Source organism: Amaranthus tricolor, chromosome 13, assembly GCF_026212465.1.
Source record: "Amaranthus tricolor cultivar Red isolate AtriRed21 chromosome 13, ASM2621246v1, whole genome shotgun sequence".
Lineage (NCBI taxonomy): Eukaryota > Viridiplantae > Streptophyta > Magnoliopsida > Caryophyllales > Amaranthaceae > Amaranthus > Amaranthus tricolor.
Genome location: NC_080059.1, coordinates 5,767,867 through 5,787,633, shown reverse-complemented (window position 1 = coordinate 5,787,633; position 19,767 = coordinate 5,767,867). Strand labels below are relative to the sequence as shown.

At 31.2% G+C, this 19,767-nt stretch overlaps 2 protein-coding genes across 2 annotated transcripts; both read right to left on the bottom strand.

The window, feature by feature from the left end:
• Positions 1–2,777: 2,777 nt before the first annotated feature.
• On the bottom strand, positions 2,778–7,707 carry LOC130798419 (rhamnogalacturonan I rhamnosyltransferase 1-like). The gene is made up of 8 exons (XM_057661393.1): positions 6,674–7,707; positions 6,078–6,145; positions 5,876–5,964; positions 5,290–5,455; positions 4,913–5,202; positions 4,603–4,807; positions 4,336–4,493; positions 2,778–3,826 (listed from the first exon to the last, which is right to left on the bottom strand). The coding sequence occupies exons 1-8, from the start codon at positions 7,038–7,040 to the stop codon at positions 3,583–3,585; spliced, it is 1,587 nt and encodes a 528-aa protein (XP_057517376.1). The 5' UTR covers positions 7,041–7,707; the 3' UTR covers positions 2,778–3,582.
• Positions 7,708–8,838: 1,131 nt separating this feature from the next.
• On the bottom strand, positions 8,839–17,304 carry LOC130798418 (uncharacterized). The gene is made up of 4 exons (XM_057661391.1): positions 16,952–17,304; positions 10,818–10,870; positions 10,617–10,694; positions 8,839–10,313 (listed from the first exon to the last, which is right to left on the bottom strand). Exons 1-4 carry the CDS (start codon positions 17,211–17,213, stop codon positions 10,233–10,235), a joined length of 474 nt encoding a protein of 157 aa, XP_057517374.1. The 5' UTR covers positions 17,214–17,304; the 3' UTR covers positions 8,839–10,232.
• Between the last annotated feature and the right edge of the window lie 2,463 nt (positions 17,305–19,767).

The window sequence follows — 19,767 nt, the reverse complement described above, 5'->3', positions numbered from 1 at the left end:
TTCATGAGCATCAAATTATTGACGATTTGGCATACATATTAACAAAATGATTAGAATTCGATTGCCGATCCGAATCTGAATAGATTTAAATCAAAATACATCTTTGATTGCAATTTAGATTTGCTAAATTTTCTTGGTGGCAATGAAATTTAAATCCCTTATCATTACCTATTGCCTATTGGACTCTCCAATTCAAAAATTTAGGTGAAACCTAAGTGAGTGGAGTTGGCACAAAATTTTCATAATTGAAATACTTGGAAGTTAACTTTGAAGCAAAAGGTTCTTGTATATTTCCTTGTCTTTTATGTATCTATTGACTTCCACAATTGAGGTGTGTAGTCATAATCCCACTTGTGATAAGACCTTCAACACAAGTTTGAATGTTTGATAGTAGCTTATTACCAATACCATTATAATAAAAGTTCATGCATTGCTATTTGGTAAAACAAGTTAATCCATATTCCTCATTTTCAATGAAATATGGAAATTACCTTTTGTAAGTTGAAGTTGAATAGAAAATAAATTCTTGTCTCATTTAAATAAGTTTATTTCTTACAAATAAATTTAGAGTTCGGTTCTCACGTAACACTTTTAAATTACCGTGTAATTTAAAAAAAAAGGTAATTTAAAAAAAAATCAAATTAAATAATCCATCTTACTAAAATTCAAAGTTTATCCATTAGGTTGTGTGTAGGAAAATTTACTCAGCTTGCCTTGCTCTTACCCATTTCCCCATTCGTCCTCCCATTCCCACATTTTAAGACTCAATTTTTATTAAGATAATGGGCTTCTTTAACAATATAAAAACATATTTTAGTTGGCGAATATCAACAATTTTTTTTTGACATTAATTTGTCTTCGCTCTTATAAGTTCTAATAGGAGTTTGATTTTCACCACCTATAAAAAGATTTTATTTCTTTTCTCCCTTACATGTAGATGTAGGATGTCTCTAGCATACCTCAATTTAAAAAAAAAAAAAACTTTTATAAAGTAGTGTTGGCCTTATTCTTGATGGCCAATGGGCTCGAGTTATAAAGATAAAACTAGCTTGAAAGGAGAATCGAATTTTGTTTCAATTAGAACAAGTACTACTTTCTCAGACAAAGATCTTAAATTTAATTTTCACCGACTTTTCTCTTCTATTAGCCTATCCCATAAAAAGACTAGCTTGAAAGAAGCCAAATTAAAAGAAAAGAGGATGACAAGTAACAAAGTTGAGTTTCCATGAGAACCATACAATTCTAGAATGACGATAACTTATTTATGCATGCTATTAACAAATGATAATAGTACAAAATAATATATCAAACACTAGAATATATATGTACATTACAACACTCCTTTCTTATGTAGTAGGTATGTATGTTTGTTTTTATGGCCGCCCTATGTCATGATGTAAACCATGTCCACAGGGTTCCCATAAACAGATTTGACATATTAAAGCTATCACTAATACTTTTTGAGTTCCACAACTTTTACAACAAGTATATATTTTATCCAATTAAGGAGCAAAGGATAAAAAAATATACTTAAAAAAATGAGAAGACTGCATAGATGAGATAAAATGATAAATTAAATATGTAGATGATAATTTAAGAAAATATGAGATGTAACAAAAAATGTAATAAAACCTATACTACTTCCTCGAGTTCATACAAGTAGTTAAATTTCTTTTTTAACAATATTCAATGCATTATTTTAACTAGAGCTGTTCATGGGTGGGCTACCCGTCAGACTCGACCCATCCGACTCGAAAAACGTGTGGACTTGGATAACATTTTTCAAAAAAATTTAAGTTTAGACGGGTAGTATCCGTCCGCTAAGATAAATGGGTGCATAGCTACGCCAAAAAAATACCTACAGGTATGTCCGCCCGCCCGCTAAGTTTAATATATTTATTATTAAATAATTAATTCTATTGATTATGAAACTAGTAGTATACTGTCTAGTGCTACTAGTCTACTATATACCCAACTTTAGTAATTAGAGTCCATGCCTACTTTAATAAATTTTTTAATTTATTATGATTGGAGGGATATATGTCTGGACTTCGTACTCCATAGTAAGATAAATTGATAATGCAATGCTTTTGTTGGATTATCCAACATAATGTTTATATTCATGTAATTTGAGTATTTTGAAACATTTTATGTATTTGGAGTATTTTAGATGATGTATTGTATTTTAATTTTTATTAAAATTTAAATTAATAATTTGTATTATATTTTAAATTTTTATACAATAATACCCGTCTACCCGCGGGTCCCGCCCGCTTTAAAAATGGGCGGATAGCAACAAAAAAATATGCCTGCAAATGCGGACGAGCTTATAAATATTTGAGCTTGCGGATAAATTTTTTAGGTACTATCAGATCCGCTACCCGCCCAAGCCCGCCCATAATAAATAACTCCAATTTTAACCATCAATCTAAATTTCAAATAGTACTTTTTGTTATTATAAATAGCACTCTCTTCATTCTCAAGTGATGAACATAAAGAATATTTACAAAAATTTTAAAAAATAATATCTTTATGATTAAAGTAATAATAAAATAAATATTGAAAATATATATTAGTTTAGATTATAAGTGAAGAACATATAAGAACCATAAGAGTTGACTATTGAGTTATATATTAAAAAAATACGAACAATTTTGTCCAAACATACATATGCAATAATAAGGGTTAAATATGATCAAAATAATGGAATGAAAATACAATTTTTTTTTTATGAAAATAACAAATAAAAGTGTATAAAATGACAAATAGAAATATAATTAAGAAGGGAAGAAATAATATAGATAGAGTACATTTAATATCCAAAGTGAAAAGGCGAAAAGGAAAGTGCCTCATGAAAATAAATGAAATTAATAATTGATAGTACCGTTGGAATATTAGATAAGACACACTACAGCCGTGAACACCACATGCATATGCCAATGCAATTACCGCAAGCTTAGGATACATCACAATTTGACAATGCTACATAATGTGCTACAACCATATTCTCATCTAACACTTTCTCTATTTATGATTCCGTACTTTCACATCTAGGATCCCACCTCAATAGTCGATACGAACCTAACCGCCCCTAAATTCTAGTGAAAATGAAGAAATCGTAAAACCGATATCCAAACAAAGATTATAAATGTAACAATATTTATTAGAAAAGAAGCACAAAAACATCGAGGATGAGCGAGTTATATAAATCTACCTCAAACTCCCTGAATTTAAATTGAACGAATCTACGTGGCATTTACTCCATGTACATCTGATGCATCTATCTTCACCCCCTGTAATGGCAGGGTGTGTTCTATACAACACTTTTTCACTTATATGATCCTCTCCTCCCACCACCCGATCGTTCCACTTTTTTTCCCTCAAAAATTGGTTGCTCGATATATATTTATGTTTATACACGCAACTGCCATAATCATCATAAAAAAGGCAGCTAAACCGAAGCCATTTTTTCAGTGTAGCACCGTTAAGTGTGGATCGAGATCCCCGAGTACCTCGTTTTTGCTACGACTAGTCGTTCCAGAAGAACATAAGGGCATAAATCTTGTTTTCGGGGCATATAGGTCACATGCTACTAAGCTGCTCATCGGATTGGAGACACTCCTGAGGATTAGAGTAGAAATAGTCTTCCTCTTTTGGTCTGTCGGGTATTACCAATCTCTTAGTTAGTTGTCCATTGCGTTGTGCGTGAGTTTCCTTCACAGCAGCTGAAAACTCATCCCAACTTAATGACCCAACATTATACTTGTCTATCAAATCAACTAATAGCCTTCTATCCGGCAAGATAGTTTGTTTGTATCCAAGGTGCCTGAAATTGCATGAACCACTATATTTCAATTCCAACTCGACAAACGAGTAAGAGCATAACTCATGCATAAACATATTTCTAAACTGAAAACAAAACCATCAATGGTGATGGAATGAGCAATTTGCAGTTCACAAGTACTTTTGCTCCGGTTTAACATAATTCACCAACTAATTGCTTTTTGAATTTGCATTTCGCACAAACGGCTCATACATAGTCTAAAACCGGCCATAGTCCGCTTCTTTCGATTTACGATTTGCAATCACAAGCTGATTAACGAATCACATGACGTTGTATCGCAAATCCAATCATCTCCTTGCGAATCACAAATCAAATAAAGCGAATTATGGTCTGTTTTAGGGTATTTTAGGGTCATTTTGATTGAATCGCGAATTCAATAAGTAAATTAATTAGCGAATTATGTTACACTGGTTCCGTTCTAATAACCGAATCTAAAAGCATGTTTATGATGAAGCAATAAAAACAATATATTGATAAGCACATAAAAGTACCTGCGATGTCCCTCAACAACTTTGGCCATATTTCCATCGTAAGTGGGAACAAAGATATCACTCTCTAATGATACAAGGTAATCCAATGCTGCCATCTGGGACGAGTGATTCTGAAAAAATCTCAAGTCCGCAGGATTCAATAATGTCTCTTTTCTGACCTGTCGTATCACATGTCGAGAGTTAAGCAATACACAATATAACATAATAACGATAGTCATATTTGAGTGCCAAAATAAAGTTAGACTATTGTCGGCTTCCATAACTTACCAGCTTTGGGTAAGCTTCAGCAAGACTGGCCATCCTCCTCTCACCACCATATATTTCACCAGCCGCAATGTATATTTGATAACTAGGATCAATGTCCAATGCCCGAAGCGCCAAAGCAGTTTCCTCAGGTGTCAAAGGGCAAAGTCCATCTTTCCTTTTCAACGACGAATTTATAATCTTCTCTTTCCACCATGGATAGGCATATCTATCAATTCAAATTAAGAGGCGCATCGGAAATTGAGAAAATCAATAGAGAACAAAAGATGAAATATAGAATCACCTTGTAAATAGTAAAGAGTGTCCAAAATACCTCATTCTAGTCAATTCTTCTACTTCGTCACTATTGCAACCCTGAGTACATCCCGAAAAGGCGAGCATGTCCATTTCATATCGTAAATGAAGAACAAGGAAGGGACCATTTTGACGCAGCAGCTTAACAACCCTTCTTCCGAGCTCCTCAATTTGTGAAGTAAATTTCAAAGCACCGAAATTTACCCTACATCTAAGCTTTTGAATTTCTATAGGTAGACCATTATTGGCAAGCCGGGCATCCGTTCTGTTTAAATGCACGATCTTGTATTTCTGTATCAAAGGAAGTATCTGCAGAAACCCAATAGAAAGAAAGATGTTTTGAGGAGAAAACAAGCAATAATGTAGTAGAATCAGTAACCACAACACTAAACTAACCTGATTGTTATAGTAGGATATATCAGACCAACTAACAGGGGCCATAGTATGGACCCTTCCTAGCTCCAGTCTTTGCTTAAGCCTAGGGGGAAGCTCCTTCAGAATCCTAACCTCATCTCTCAAGGATGCAATAAAATGATCCACATCAAATATATCTTGAAACTCACTGCCACATGAAGAACTAGAATTAGGCTAACTTCATGTATTGCAGAAAAAATTAAAGGAAAAATTGACATTAATAACCCGCCATTTCGGATGCGGGTCAGCGGGTAGACCTGTCAGGTCAAGGGGGTGGGATTTTTTTGGACACCCCTAGCAGTGAATAATCCCACCTTTGGATTATTTTCTAATAATCTAACCTTTGTCATACATTTGCCCATAATATATCAAATTACTAATAATAGGTAATAATTGGGTATGTTAAAAGCAAACTAAACTATTAGAAAATAATCAAATAGTGGGATTATTCATAGCGGATGAGCAAAAAGTTGGATTATTAATGTCAATTTTTCCAAAAAAAAAAAGACAAAATATAATTTTTAGACAATAGCACACAAGAAAATCTGATAGTAAGTTATTAACATGCCTAGGATCAGCCCAAAAAGATGTTTTATCCAGCTCAGGAACTATAAGAGTGACATTAAGGTGTCTTGCAATGGCCACCATGTCACATATCTGCAAAAAATGAGTCAGAAATCGAATTATTTCATCCATTAAAGCACCTCATTAAAACACACAAGATCACAAACAATCACCATAAATCAATAAAAACATAATTCAACACTCACTGCTGATCTCATCTGATTAAGTCCTCCATTGCAAGAAACCATCAGATAACCATTGTTCTTATAAACCCCTGGCAACAATAATACACTTACCATCAATGGAAAGACAAGAAAAACGCGGTTTAACCTAAGAAAAAGAGCAAAACTACATAATTCAATGATAAGAGCAAAGTGCAAGGACATTATAAGCAAGCAAAAGATACCAAAAGTCACAAATAGAAAGGACATAGCCTCCCTATAAAGCCTTAAATGAAAGTAATTGAATTTACAAGACAATACAACACATGAAAGACAAACTTCCACCAACATAGTTCCTTAATTCCTCACTAAAAGTTGGTATTGATCACCAAATTCAGCTGACAATGAGAGGCATCAATACATATGATTATATGAATACATCAAAATCAAACATAGAAACAAATTTAAAAGCACAAATGCATAAACAAGTGAAGATTACTAAAGGAGGCAAAATCTTATCCAATCACCAATAACTACTACAAACAAGAGAAACTTCCTAAAACACATCAAAATTACCATAATTTAACATACACTTAAAATTTGCTACAATCCAGTATAACATTAGGAAGAAAAAAACTCACTTTTGGGGGGAAGAACACGAGGAGGAACAGAAACAGAAGAAGGCAACTTAAGATCCAAAGCAGCTTCTTGAGTAAAACAAGAAGGCCAACCCTTTAAAACTCTAGGTCCCCAATCATGTCCATAAGAGGTTAAATTAACAACACAAGTCCATAACAAAATTGATGTTGCTGCTTTTACTATCCACATCTTCATCTTGTATCTTGATGATCCAACACCATTATTTGAAGCTAAACATGTTTTGGGTTTCTCTTTTTTATCATCACTTACTACAACTTTAACCCCCATACCAATACCAATCCCCCACCACCACCTTCTTCTTCTTTCTCTTACTTCACAATTACTATTACTCTTTTCTAATTTACACATATCCCACTTTTTGTTTTGTTTCTCAATCCTATCATTCCAACTTCAAATCCCTAGTCGCTAGTAAGAATATATCATTAATGTAACAAAATTGATTGTAATTTGAAACATCAATAAGCTAAAGATTTTGGTTTTTTGGGGATTTATCAATCAATGCTGTTTAGAATTGGTCGCCAGATTGTTGATTCTATAAGATCTGTGTAAATGTAAAAACCCAAAATGAAATTTAGATAACCCACAAAACTGAAATCAAAATCCAAATATGGAAAATAAAATGAAAATAAAAAAGCTACCCACAATAGAACTAAGTAGAATCAATGATACCCAGAAAAAAAGAGAGAAAACCCAAGAAAATAAGAGATCTTGAAACCCTAAAGATGAAGTAAAATGGAACGTTAAGAATGTAGACAGGATCCGAGAAGAAAGGAAGAGAGAGGAAGTAAGATAATGGTTGCCGGAGAAAGCGGGAGGAGAAAGAAAAGAGAAATGGAGAAGTTAAGCTATGAATATGATCATGGATTATGGGTAAGTAGCAGCAGATTGCAGGGGATAGAGAAGAGTAAAAATGGAGGAGAGAGTATGATAATGGAGATGGAGAGACTATCCTTGTCTGTCTGTTTTTATTTCACTTTCTTCTTTTTTTTTGTTTTCTCTCTCCTTTGCGGTGGAATTTCACGAGCCGACATTCGGTGTCAAATTTGTTGATTTCACCATTATTATTACTCCACAAACTAACTTTTTTTTTTTTAACTAAAATACAAACCAACTTATATTTACCACCAAATTTTTTTTGGTAAAATGTTGAAATCTTGAAAAAATGTTGAAAACTTTTGAAAATATTTATGTTTGTTCGTTAGTATTTTTGTTTAAAATTTTATTTTTTTTATGAATTTAGCTGATATTATTATTATTATTATTATTATTATTATTATTATTATTATTATTAGAAATATATAACATATAGCTTTGAAAATAAAATAAAAAAAATAAAAATAGTATTGATAACCTTAAGCTCAAAATTAAATTTGTAATTGATCACTTAAGTCTGAATTAATGACTTTAAAGTCGAAATTAAAGACTTTAAAATAAATTCATTTAAAAAATATAAGTAGAAATTGATCACTTTAATGTCAAGATTGATTAAAATAATTTTATTATTTAATTAATCTAATAAAGTTTACTAAAAGTTTGAAATAAATCACTAAAATGATAGAATTGATATCCTCAAAGTCAAAATTAAATTTATTTTCTTTAATTTTTGAATTTTAAGCCATTATTATTTTTCAATTTTTAACTTTTGGGCCATCACTTAGAAATTATTCCGACTAATTTTAAAGCTAATTTGGCAGTTTGCTATAAGTTGATACAATTACTTGATATTAGCATATTTAAAAGATTTTCCATGCACGTAAAGCGAATCATGTTCTTAAATGAAGAGTTAAAGAGAGGTTTTCTAGAGTGATGAAATGAAATTCTTAGAGATGAAATAAAACGATGACTATGCTTATGAAAGTCTTTGTATATATGCATTTTTGCATCAATATTAAATATTTCGTACTTCATTGGTTTTTCTTTTATTTGTAACATGTAGATAAATATTCTTATGATATCAGTAAAATAACATTAAAACAAGAAACTCATTATTATTATCATCTTCATCATCTTACCTAATATATTCCGTTCTTAGAAAACTAAAACCAGGACTGGGAAGGAAAAGACGGCGGCAACTCATACAAGAGCGCGACCAAAGGAATCCCCCGGCTCGAGGAAAATAACGAGACGTGATTAAATGTGAAAGATAACATAGAGGCCTATAAAAGGTAGAATCACTACAAAAGGAAAACAAAAAACTAATAGAAAAGAAAGGATACAAACAAGAGGTTAAGGACACTAAAAGGTAGACTGAGAGGACATCAGTACTCTAAGACATGGATATGGTGTCTCCAACTGCTCCTATCCCTAGTTAGGTCCGCAAAGAGGCTTAACTCATCAAATTAATTTTTATTTGCTCATCCCAAGTTTTCCTGGGAATTCTTCGACTCCTTTTACCTTCTACTATGATGCTTTCTACCCTTCTCACAGGGGCGTCGAAAGTCTTTCTCTGCACATGACCGAACCACCTCAATTTATTTTCGCGCATTTTTCTAGATATAAGGGTTACCCCTAGTTTTTCCCTAAACTCTTGGTTTTTAATTCGATCCATCAATGTGAGCCCACACATCCACCTCAGCATATGCATTTCTGTAACTTTCATCTTATGTTCGAAAATCTTCTTTACTGGCCAACATTCGGTCCCATATAGTAGAACAGGTCTAATTGTTACCCGATAAAATTTTCCTTTTAACTTGTTTGGGAATTTCTTATCACATAGCACTGCGGTGGCTGCTCACCACTTGAGCCAACTCGCCTGTATACGATGATTTACATCTCCGTCAATCTCCCCATCCCTTTGAATGATCGATCCTAAATACTTGTACTTAGCTATACTCTTAACAACTGTTTCATCTATAGACACCTCTGGTTCACCTACCGGTGATGTCCCGCTAAAGTCACAGCGCAAATACTCGGTCTTCGTACGGCTAATGCGCAATCTTTTGCCTTCTAAAACAAGAAACTCATGTTCTCATATTTTATATTAATTGAACTATTTAATTCATGTATAAAGCACATCTTACAGTAAAATCATCTCATATAGCAATTCATATTTGCATAATAGAAGTACTTACTAGTTATATTCATTTTCTAAAGTAAGGGTGTTGACAAATAATTATTAACAATTATTTTTTTAGTTGACTTGTTAAACTCATCAAAAAACACAACAACAAACAATTAGAATCTAGCTGATAAAAGAACAAAGAAAATATGGTTACCCACTTGCCCAAGCTTAGCTAGTGAGTACTTTAAAAAGTGGCTTTTATAAGGGAGGAGAACCAAACCACCCCATTCTTTTTACTCCAAGCTCCAAGTATTTACAATGGTACACAAATGATCCACAGAAATGTACCAAAATTTGGCAAGAAATATACCTACCTACCCAACTTACTAATAGTAATTCAAGACAAATATTCAAGACATACGAATACCCATACGTACAACATACCCCCAACATAACGCCTTTTCGGAAACATAATATGATAGAGGAAAATAGACGAAATACTTGTACAAACGGATAATGAAATTTACCAAGAATGTAAACTATTCACTCAAAATTTTGCTTATGCCATTAACTTCGGAGTTTCTATCTTGTTGCGGAACCAAGTTGCTATGCTCATCGTCCTGTCAAAAGCGACATTTTCTTTACAATCAGGTGTATAACACAACTTCTGAGCATATCATAGACAGATTCACATGTTCAGTTAGCTGATCTGACTAAATAACTAATATTAAGTTATCAATCTAACATAGGACAAGCATATTCACCAGATGTACAACTTGATATGCCGGTTTATGCATCAAAGCTTATCAGGAGTTCAGTAGTACTCACCGAGCTTCAGCGTGTTTTTCGTATTGAATTACGATCCACAACAGCAATAAATATGAAGCAGTATTAATGATGATACTTATGAAGAATTTACGTACCAAACTCTCAACTGTTTTGTTAAAGTCATCATCAAAGGCATCATCTCCATCATTTGTACAATAAGTAATCTTCATTATCTGTACAGTAAATTGAAGTATGAAAGAAATGAAAAAGAGAGCAAACATAGTAAAATTTTGGATGAGACCATGATTTCATAGTCAATGAGGATGGTTTTGCGTGTGTCACGACTCACGACTTACATTGAGGTCACGGTAATCGTACTGCAGAATATCGAATATCGTCCACATCGCAACTACATTGTAAAAGTTTTAGATATGATCACAACCACAATATAAGACATGATAACAGCGAAACCATTCAATAGTTGCAACCGCTAGTGTCATTTTACACTATCGCGATAAACTCAAAAGCTTTGCAACTGGGTTTTCTTTCAATACTAGATGATCACCCGTGCTAAAGTACGAGACATTTAGAAATTATTATCCATAAATAATATAATCGTTACAAACAAATTAAATAGAAATTAAGAAAGAGAACTATGAATAATAATTTTTAAAAATCACAACAAAGAAAATTGAATAATAAATAACAATATTTACACATTATTAGAACATAATTGTTGATTACTCGTGCTAAGCACGAGCTATTTAATAATCACCATATATTAAATGTATGTATGTAATATTAGTTGATTACCCGTGTTAAGCACGATATATAAAAAGTTATTTTATCAAAAATTGAATAGACTATAAATACTCTAACGTATGTAATAAAGGAGATACACAAGAAAAATTGAAGGATAAATGCTTATTTTAATTTTTAGATTAAACAACTTATACAAAATGAAAATAAAGAGTACTTGTAAGATAGGAAAAATATATTCTTGAAAAACCCAAAACACAAAATCTCTCTCTCCTTTTGACATTCGAACAAAAAATCTATTTCTTACCAATTTCCAACTTATCTTTTAAAAAAACTTCTTCTTGAGATACCTTAAACTTCTATACCATATTTAGTTTTTAACACTTCTTATTCAAATTCAACTATACTTAAAACATACTCCCTTCATTTACCCAATTTAGTTTTTAACATTATTCCTAACACTCTTAATTTGAATTATTCCAAATATATAAATTAAATCATAGCCAATTGAAATCTTATTTGATTCGTTATAATGTAATTTATTAATATCAACTTTTTATAATTTATAATTATGCACATTAAGATGCATTAGAACATCGATTAATATATTTGAAAATTTGCACAAACTAAGTGAGACAAAGATAGCGAAATCATCGTATCATATCATACAATAATCTAAAGAAAGACCTCTTAATTTTAAATGACGCTTTTTCAATGACCGAGTATTTGATGAAATATAATCAACATGGTAATATTGTAAATGTAAAGAAGAATTCTAAACATAGAAAAATTATCAAATTACAATTTTATCTCATTTGCCTTTCTCTTTTCTAAGAGACTTTTCTTTTGAACGCAATATTTATTTCTGGTGTTGATAAATAGGAATGATGTATGAAAGTCATAATCTTGCAAATGACGACATTTTATACACGTTCACTTTGCTACTCACCTCATTTGATTAACTTTAAGCCTTTGAATTACCCTGTTTATTTTTAATCGAAAAATTTGATATTAATAATCAAACCTTTCATCAATCCGCTGTGAATAATCTCACCTTTAAATTATTTTTTAATAATTCAATCTTTGTCTTTAATTTGCTAGCAGCATCTTTTACTTTTTAATAATTCAATCTTTGCCCTTAGTTTGCTATTAGCATACCCTATAAGTATGCTGACAGCAAACAAAGGGGAAAGGTTGGATCATTTAAAAAATAATCCATAGGTTGGATTATTCACATTAGATGAGTGAAAGGTTGGATTTTTAATATCAAATTTTTCGATTAAAAATGAAATGGATAACTCAAAGGCTTAAAGTTAATCAAATGAGGTGAGTAGCAAAATGATGGTGTATAAAATGTCGTCATTTGTAAGATTATGACTTTCATTCATCATTCCTATTTATCAACACCAGAAATAAATGTTGAGTTCAAAAGAAAAGTCTCTTAGAAAAGAGAAAGACAAATGAGATAAAATTGTAATTTGATAATTTTTCTATGTTTAGAATTCTTCTTTACATTTACAAATATTACCATGTGAAAATTCATTAAAATATATCAACAATTTAATTTACTCAAAGCATCTGCACTCTATTTAATTTACTCACTCCTCCTCCCAATTTGCCAGATTTTCCAATTTTTTGCATGCGCAACTTAAGGCCATGTAAAATTCAACTGATATTGTAACTGATTTTTATTTATTAAAACTGATTTTTACCGATTATAACTGATTTTTACTGATTGTAACAGATTTTAGTTATTTATAACTAAGTTTCACTGATTTTTACTTATTTTGACTGATTACTTATTTTTAAAGGTGTACCAAACTGCGCCTTAGTTAGCTACATTTTCACTTACACTTTTTCTAATTCTCATTCACACCATTGTTTTCTCTTATTGTATCATCCACACAGTTTAACATCTTAATTTTATTTCCTCAAACCTCAACAACTAAACTATTATTTAATATTTGTGTCAAACTCTTGGGTAGCAACACTAAATTATTATGTATCTTACCGAACATATCTCATATAGTCACAAATTTAGTAACTAAAAGAGTAGATGAATGCTATAGATGAAAACTAGCAGATCAGAAAAGGGCCACAAAAAACTAAAATTGTCAAAATAGTTACTCCAAAGCACCTGATCCTTCGTCACTGTCTCCAAGATCTCCCATCAGAAAGACATCCAAATCTTGCATTTTAGGCACAAAAATGCTTTTAGCAGCTTCCTTTTCCTTCTCTTTTAACTTTGCCTCGTTGTATCTTTGTCTCAAACTTGATTATAAGAATAAAATATAAGGGACAGCTGACATAGAAGAGAAACAAAAGCGTATTGCTGTCTTCTTGTGCACATTTCAAGCTAATACGGAATCAAGTATACATTTCATAGTGTAAAAGCCATATAATTTAATTCCAACATTTTCCATGGGTAATAGGAGAGAAACTGATAAGTTACTTTGTAATCAAATTATTGGGAAACGTGAAGAATGCTTCAAAGGCCTCACAATTCCACCCTCTATGTAGAACATATGAAAACTGGGTACGAGTTAGCAACCACTTATAAATTAGAATGATGCAAGATAATTAGGTCCATAAGGCTATGGTGAATGCACTGTTAATTGTTTAGACTGCAGACTAACAAGGTAAAGGACATTCTTGGTGGCATAGTCAAGGTAGAGGGGTACTATGGTATCAGCATACTATTTGGTTAGAAGTAGCTTGCAAGTTGCACGAGAAGATATATAGTTAGAGAAAACGAGAGATAGGAAAGGAATCAAAGGATAAAGAGTTCTAAGAAGAAGAGAAGAAAGGAAAATATGGCATCGGAATATTTGAGGTTTTTGGTAGCGAGTTTCTTAAATCATTTGGGAAAGAAGAAAGCCTCTCGAGAGCTTGTACCTATCTATAATTTATGCCTGTATCTGATCTTTATATCTACATCTTCCTCTTTTCTACTTCTCATCTTCTTCAAAAGGTCAGTTTTTTTTACACAAACTTCAAAACCCCACTATGTCCATCAAACCGAGATACGGAGATATTTGCTTTTCTTCCGAGCTTATCTACCATTCTCTCTTCAGTTGTTAATCACACTCAACAAAAGCATGAAGCATAGAAGCCATCACGAAATATGATTGACGAAGTCAATTATTATGTGTATATGCAATGCCAAAGAAAATAGGAGAAAACAGAGGAGAAACCTTTACAGTTGACAGCATAAGAGTGGCATGTCTTGCCTGCCACTCCGTAAGGTCCTGCCATACATTTGAGACTTTGGGAAGATTAGATATTGGAGCATCATCTGGTGAAAATTGCATTACTTCATATTAGCACATACCAAAACTTTAGAGTTCTCCCACATCACTAAGACAATCCAACATGTACTGTTTTCTCACGCAAAGTGAACTCTAGTTCTCTTCTCCTCAATCCCCTCAGCCAAAAATGAAGCACAACAGCAAGCTCAGGGAAAGAAACAAAGACAAGTAATGTTGCGAGGAGAGGTGTAGTAACAAAACTCAGCAAAAAGTGAAAATTTTCATTTATGATGAAACCAACTGGCCAACAATGGCAACTGCAAACCCCAGAAGCAATAACAGAATATCTAGTATTAAACCCAAAGGAGCATACCTAAAGAAAGCATAACCAAACATTTCTTGTCACTGAGATTTTAAATGTCAAAGGAATAGGCTGGACTCTGGATAAGAAGAAGTGTCCTAACCATATTACAAAATCCATTTACACTGATCAATTTCATTTTACTTCATCCATCATACAATCATGTTTCTTGTAACAATTTTGCAATATAAATAACATTTTTCTTTTAAAGAAGTTCATCATCCATCACATCGACTCCTTCATCATTATACTATCTTTAGGTTTTCATTTGGGTTATCGAATCGGTTTTGGGTCTGATTTTTGGTTCGCGTCAAAATCGGATCTTGTGCTTATTGATTAAAGCCACATCTATTTTGATCACCTTTAACTATCTCATCATCCAGTTCCACCTACTTTATTTTTAAAACCATACTTTTAAAATTACAACCAGGGTCAAATGGAACTTCAATGTAGGATGGAGTAAGTATGTACACATGAGAAGATACCAGGAGGAAACAAATCAGAAAAGAATGACCTACATATTTCAAATTGTCATATATTAAAAGAAATTGACAAGTTGGCTCTTGGACATTGCATGAAAGTAGTACGAAGTAAGTTATTGTTTATATATATATATATCTTGATGTACTCCCAAGTCCTTATGTTTCATTAAAATCTCAATCCTCGTCGATTTCATTAGCAAATTTCACTCAAAAGTTTTTCCCACCTCATGTAATTCAACAAAGCAACAATGCCTAAGCTTTAATAATCCCAACAATATGGGCTCGGCTACATTAACTAAAACAAATCAACATGGGAAAAGCAGGTTATACTTTATTCAGACCTATCTAATACTAATCAACTAAGTCCCCCATAATCAAATTCTTACGAATCCTATTTCACTAGCACCATTCAAGTCTAGCTCTAAGCATTCAGTGTACTCTGGAAATCTCCAATTCTTAAACTTTAAAAGAACTGCCATGGTTTTACTATTCACAGATTTCACATCCAAAAATTCTCCTATATATGCTTCCACGTAAGTAAGGTTTAGGAGGTCGAATATATACAACTTTAACCTTATAGTAACAAAGTTGTAAAGTACACGTGAAACTATAACTTTTCTAATCTAATTACCTCCCTTTTTCTTGAGGGAGGGAGGATTCCTCATGTTTATCTTGAAGCTTTTACAAATTCGTATTATCAGACTATATTATTAGACCTTACTCTAGGTTACACTTAAGTTTTGCAAGCAACACATTGATGACCCCTTCTTTCTTACAAATTTCACGTCCATTATTATCACACGATTTATCAAAAATGAAGATGTGAGTTTACTTGTAAAGAACTCCGTGATGGAAAGGTTGCTCCTCACATGATCTATCAAGAATACTAAAGAAAATACCACCTCCAATTTTTATGAATTGCAAAGCATAGTTTGACCATACATACAAATTATTATCAGGTTAGATTCATCTCAATCCACATCTTCATCCTACCAAATTCCAAGTCTCCTCAATTATCACAAGGAAAGAGACTACCACGGAGCATTATGGTTAAACTACATCCTTGCTATATAATTCCTACTCATGAGATTCTAATATAATTTCATATGGATACAAACAACACTATATTAGAAAGGGAAATGCTAAACGGCTTGAGAGTGCTATAGATGATTTATTTATCCCTTCATTTTAAGCCTAGACAACCTAATAAGTAATGAGCATGGAAGCAAAGAAAATTTGAGCCTATTCTTGAATATGCCATCTCCATTGCATTACAAGAATGACATTAATTTCAAATAGACCCTCTACTCTTTTGATACCAATCTATCCAATCAAATACATATTCTTCTAATTCAATTATTAACATTCTTCCTTTTGCCTTTCCTCAATACCACGTGAAGTTACAGCCTCGAGGAACAAAGATAACTACTAGTATTAGATAGGCATAGGCTATTATTCTATGTATATCAGAAAACTCAAACTTCAAAGTTTCAAATTTACTCAGCATTCAAACAACAAAGCAAAGCAATCAAAAATCCCAAATTCAAATATCCAAAACATAAAACACCCACATTTTCAAATTAAAAATTAACATATGGAAAAACAGAACAATCCAGATAAAAAGAATCAAGAATACATACCAAGAAGTGAGGAATCCTGAAAAGTAGTCATAGTAATTTCCTTGACAAATTCCCTCAATTCACCATTAATCCCAAACCTCTCAAGCTCTTGAGCGGAAACCTGCTGCTTCTGATCAGTGGACAAATTAAGAGAATCAAGGAGAGAAAGAGACTTAATCTGATCAGCCCGATACAATACTTGAGCAGCTAACCCTTGTGGGCGTTCATGTGATCTTTTTGCAGCTTCTTCTGCGAAGCTTGTTACTTCGCTCCAAAACTCCATTTTCTTGATGGGTTTGGGTTTTTTATTATGGTGGTGAAATTTGAATGTAAAGTTTCTAGAACTTTTTCGTTTGATGGGGAAGGTTCCTTTATAGTTTATGTCCGATCACACTTACACACGTCGTTAGTGATTGGAGGCGTTTATAAATTATAATTAAATAAAACTTAATCAAAATATAAGATTTAATTTTAGACTGACTCAAACATTTGATAATCTTTTTCAAATGAGTTTTCAACATCAGATCAATGGAAAGACAACTAAAGACCGATAAGGCGATAAGCAATTGAAATATTGTACAATACGTCTATAAGTAAATTATGTACAATAAGTCGATAATTAAATTATTTTTTATGTTGGATGACTTTATATATAGAAGCAAAATGTACACTAAGATACTTTAAATTGCAACACGTTTTTTATAAAATCTAAAATTTATAAAAACTTGTGCTCAAATGTAATTCATGATTATTTATGACTTGTAAATTGAATTTATGAAGTTTAATGACCATTGTTAAAAGTATCCTTTAAAATATTGGATAAATCGAGTTGTAATTTAAAAATTTTTAAAAATTAAAAGATGATAAATATTTTGAACGATCTTATTAAGTAACAAACTTTTTTTATATATAATAGAACGGTTTTCAAATAATTGGGTATAGTGTAAATATTTGTGCAAGTAAATAAATTAAACATATAAGGAAAACCACATATACTAATATTATCGGTAATAATTAAATATTTGATTTACAAAATGTTTTTGGTTTACAGAAAATATCTCACAAAACTAATACATCAAAATTTCTTTTTTATTTTAATAATTATTTATTAATAACTAATGTTGACAAAAAGTCACCCGGATTTATTTTGATTGATTTGGTGTCACTATTAGGCTATCACTAAATGTTGGGTAAAATAGAGAAATTTCTTTTAAAGCCAATGGTCGAATGCATGACCAACTATTATAATAATCCTTATTAGTTTATTTTAAAACTAAGAAATTTACAAATTATCAAATAATTGGGTATACCTAATATTTGTGTATGTAAATAAATTAAGCATATGAGAAAAACTATGTATACCTAATATAACCAATAATAATCAAATATTTGATTTACAAAATCTTTTTGAGTTACGATCTTACAAGAAATATCTTACAAAACTATTATATCAAATTTTTTTATTTAATAATTATTCATTAATAACTAATATTGACAAAAAGTCACGCAATTTTATTTTGATTGATTTGGTGCCTCTATTATTAGGTTGGAGTAATACTAATATAATAATTTTAAAGCTAAGAAATTTATAATTTTATTTTTAAAGACTTGTCATATAGTATTGCTTTTAGGTTGGAGTAATACTAATATAATTATTTAAAAATTCTTTTTGGAAAAAGAAAAAATTTCATTAATCCGGAATAAAACAGTACAAAAAGTACCACTGACAAGAGAACCATTTCCCTACATCAGCATGAAAGGAAGGCACACCTTCTAGGAAGTTATTTATTTTTATTGCTATTATTTTTATTGTAATTAATGTATATTTGTATATTAGCCACTTACTCAATAAAGTTATTTATCAATCTCATTTAGTAAACATTTTAGTATATAGAATGATGACAAATAATATACAGTATAAATAAAGAGGCATACTCAATTTAGAGGTAGAAAATATCACAGTGATTTTTATTAATATATAGAAGCTAAATCTTAAATAGAAAATTTATTTTCAATCTTACTAAAATCACATCTAATATTCCAATGCATATAAAGGGAAGAAAATTCGTTTTCAATGTTACTAAAATTACATATATATATTCCAATACATATAAAGATATAACTTTCCTTAGTCTTAAATAGACAAAATTAATAGTTAAACTTATTTCAATAACATGTATTAATGTATAGTAATCTTGTCGTAAAAGCTACAATGAAGTTATAAGAAAATGTATGTGAAAAGCTAATTTGAGCGAGAAATTTTTTTACCAGAGACTAACAAGTGTCATTAGGTAGTCTTTACTTTAGTACATAGAATGATTAGTTCGATCTTGGTAGCTTGTTCAATGCCAAAAACACATTAATATAAATGACTACATCTAAAGAATATGAAATGCACAAGTTGAATTTGAAGACTAGTAGGTTGAATAAGACACTTAGATTTGGGTAGAAAAAAAAATATCTATTCGGATCTCGAAATAAACTTCAATTCTGATAGCCAATAATTAAAATGAAAAATTATTAATAATATAATAAATTTTATTTATTTGCTGAAAATAAGCCACTTATTATTTATTTTTATATAAACTCACTTATTAGTTATATTTGTTAAAAATAAATCCATTTTATAATCATCTTCAAAGCTTTATTAAGTAAGAAATTAAAAATAAATAATTATTAAATTTATTTTAAATAATTATAGAAAATATGTAAATTTATTTTAAAATGTATAATAAATTGAATTTATTTTTAGCGGATCACGGAGTTTTATTTTTGACAATTTTCACTTATTAAAATTTAGTTTGCGATTAATTTCAGGTGGAATTCAAAATGACATA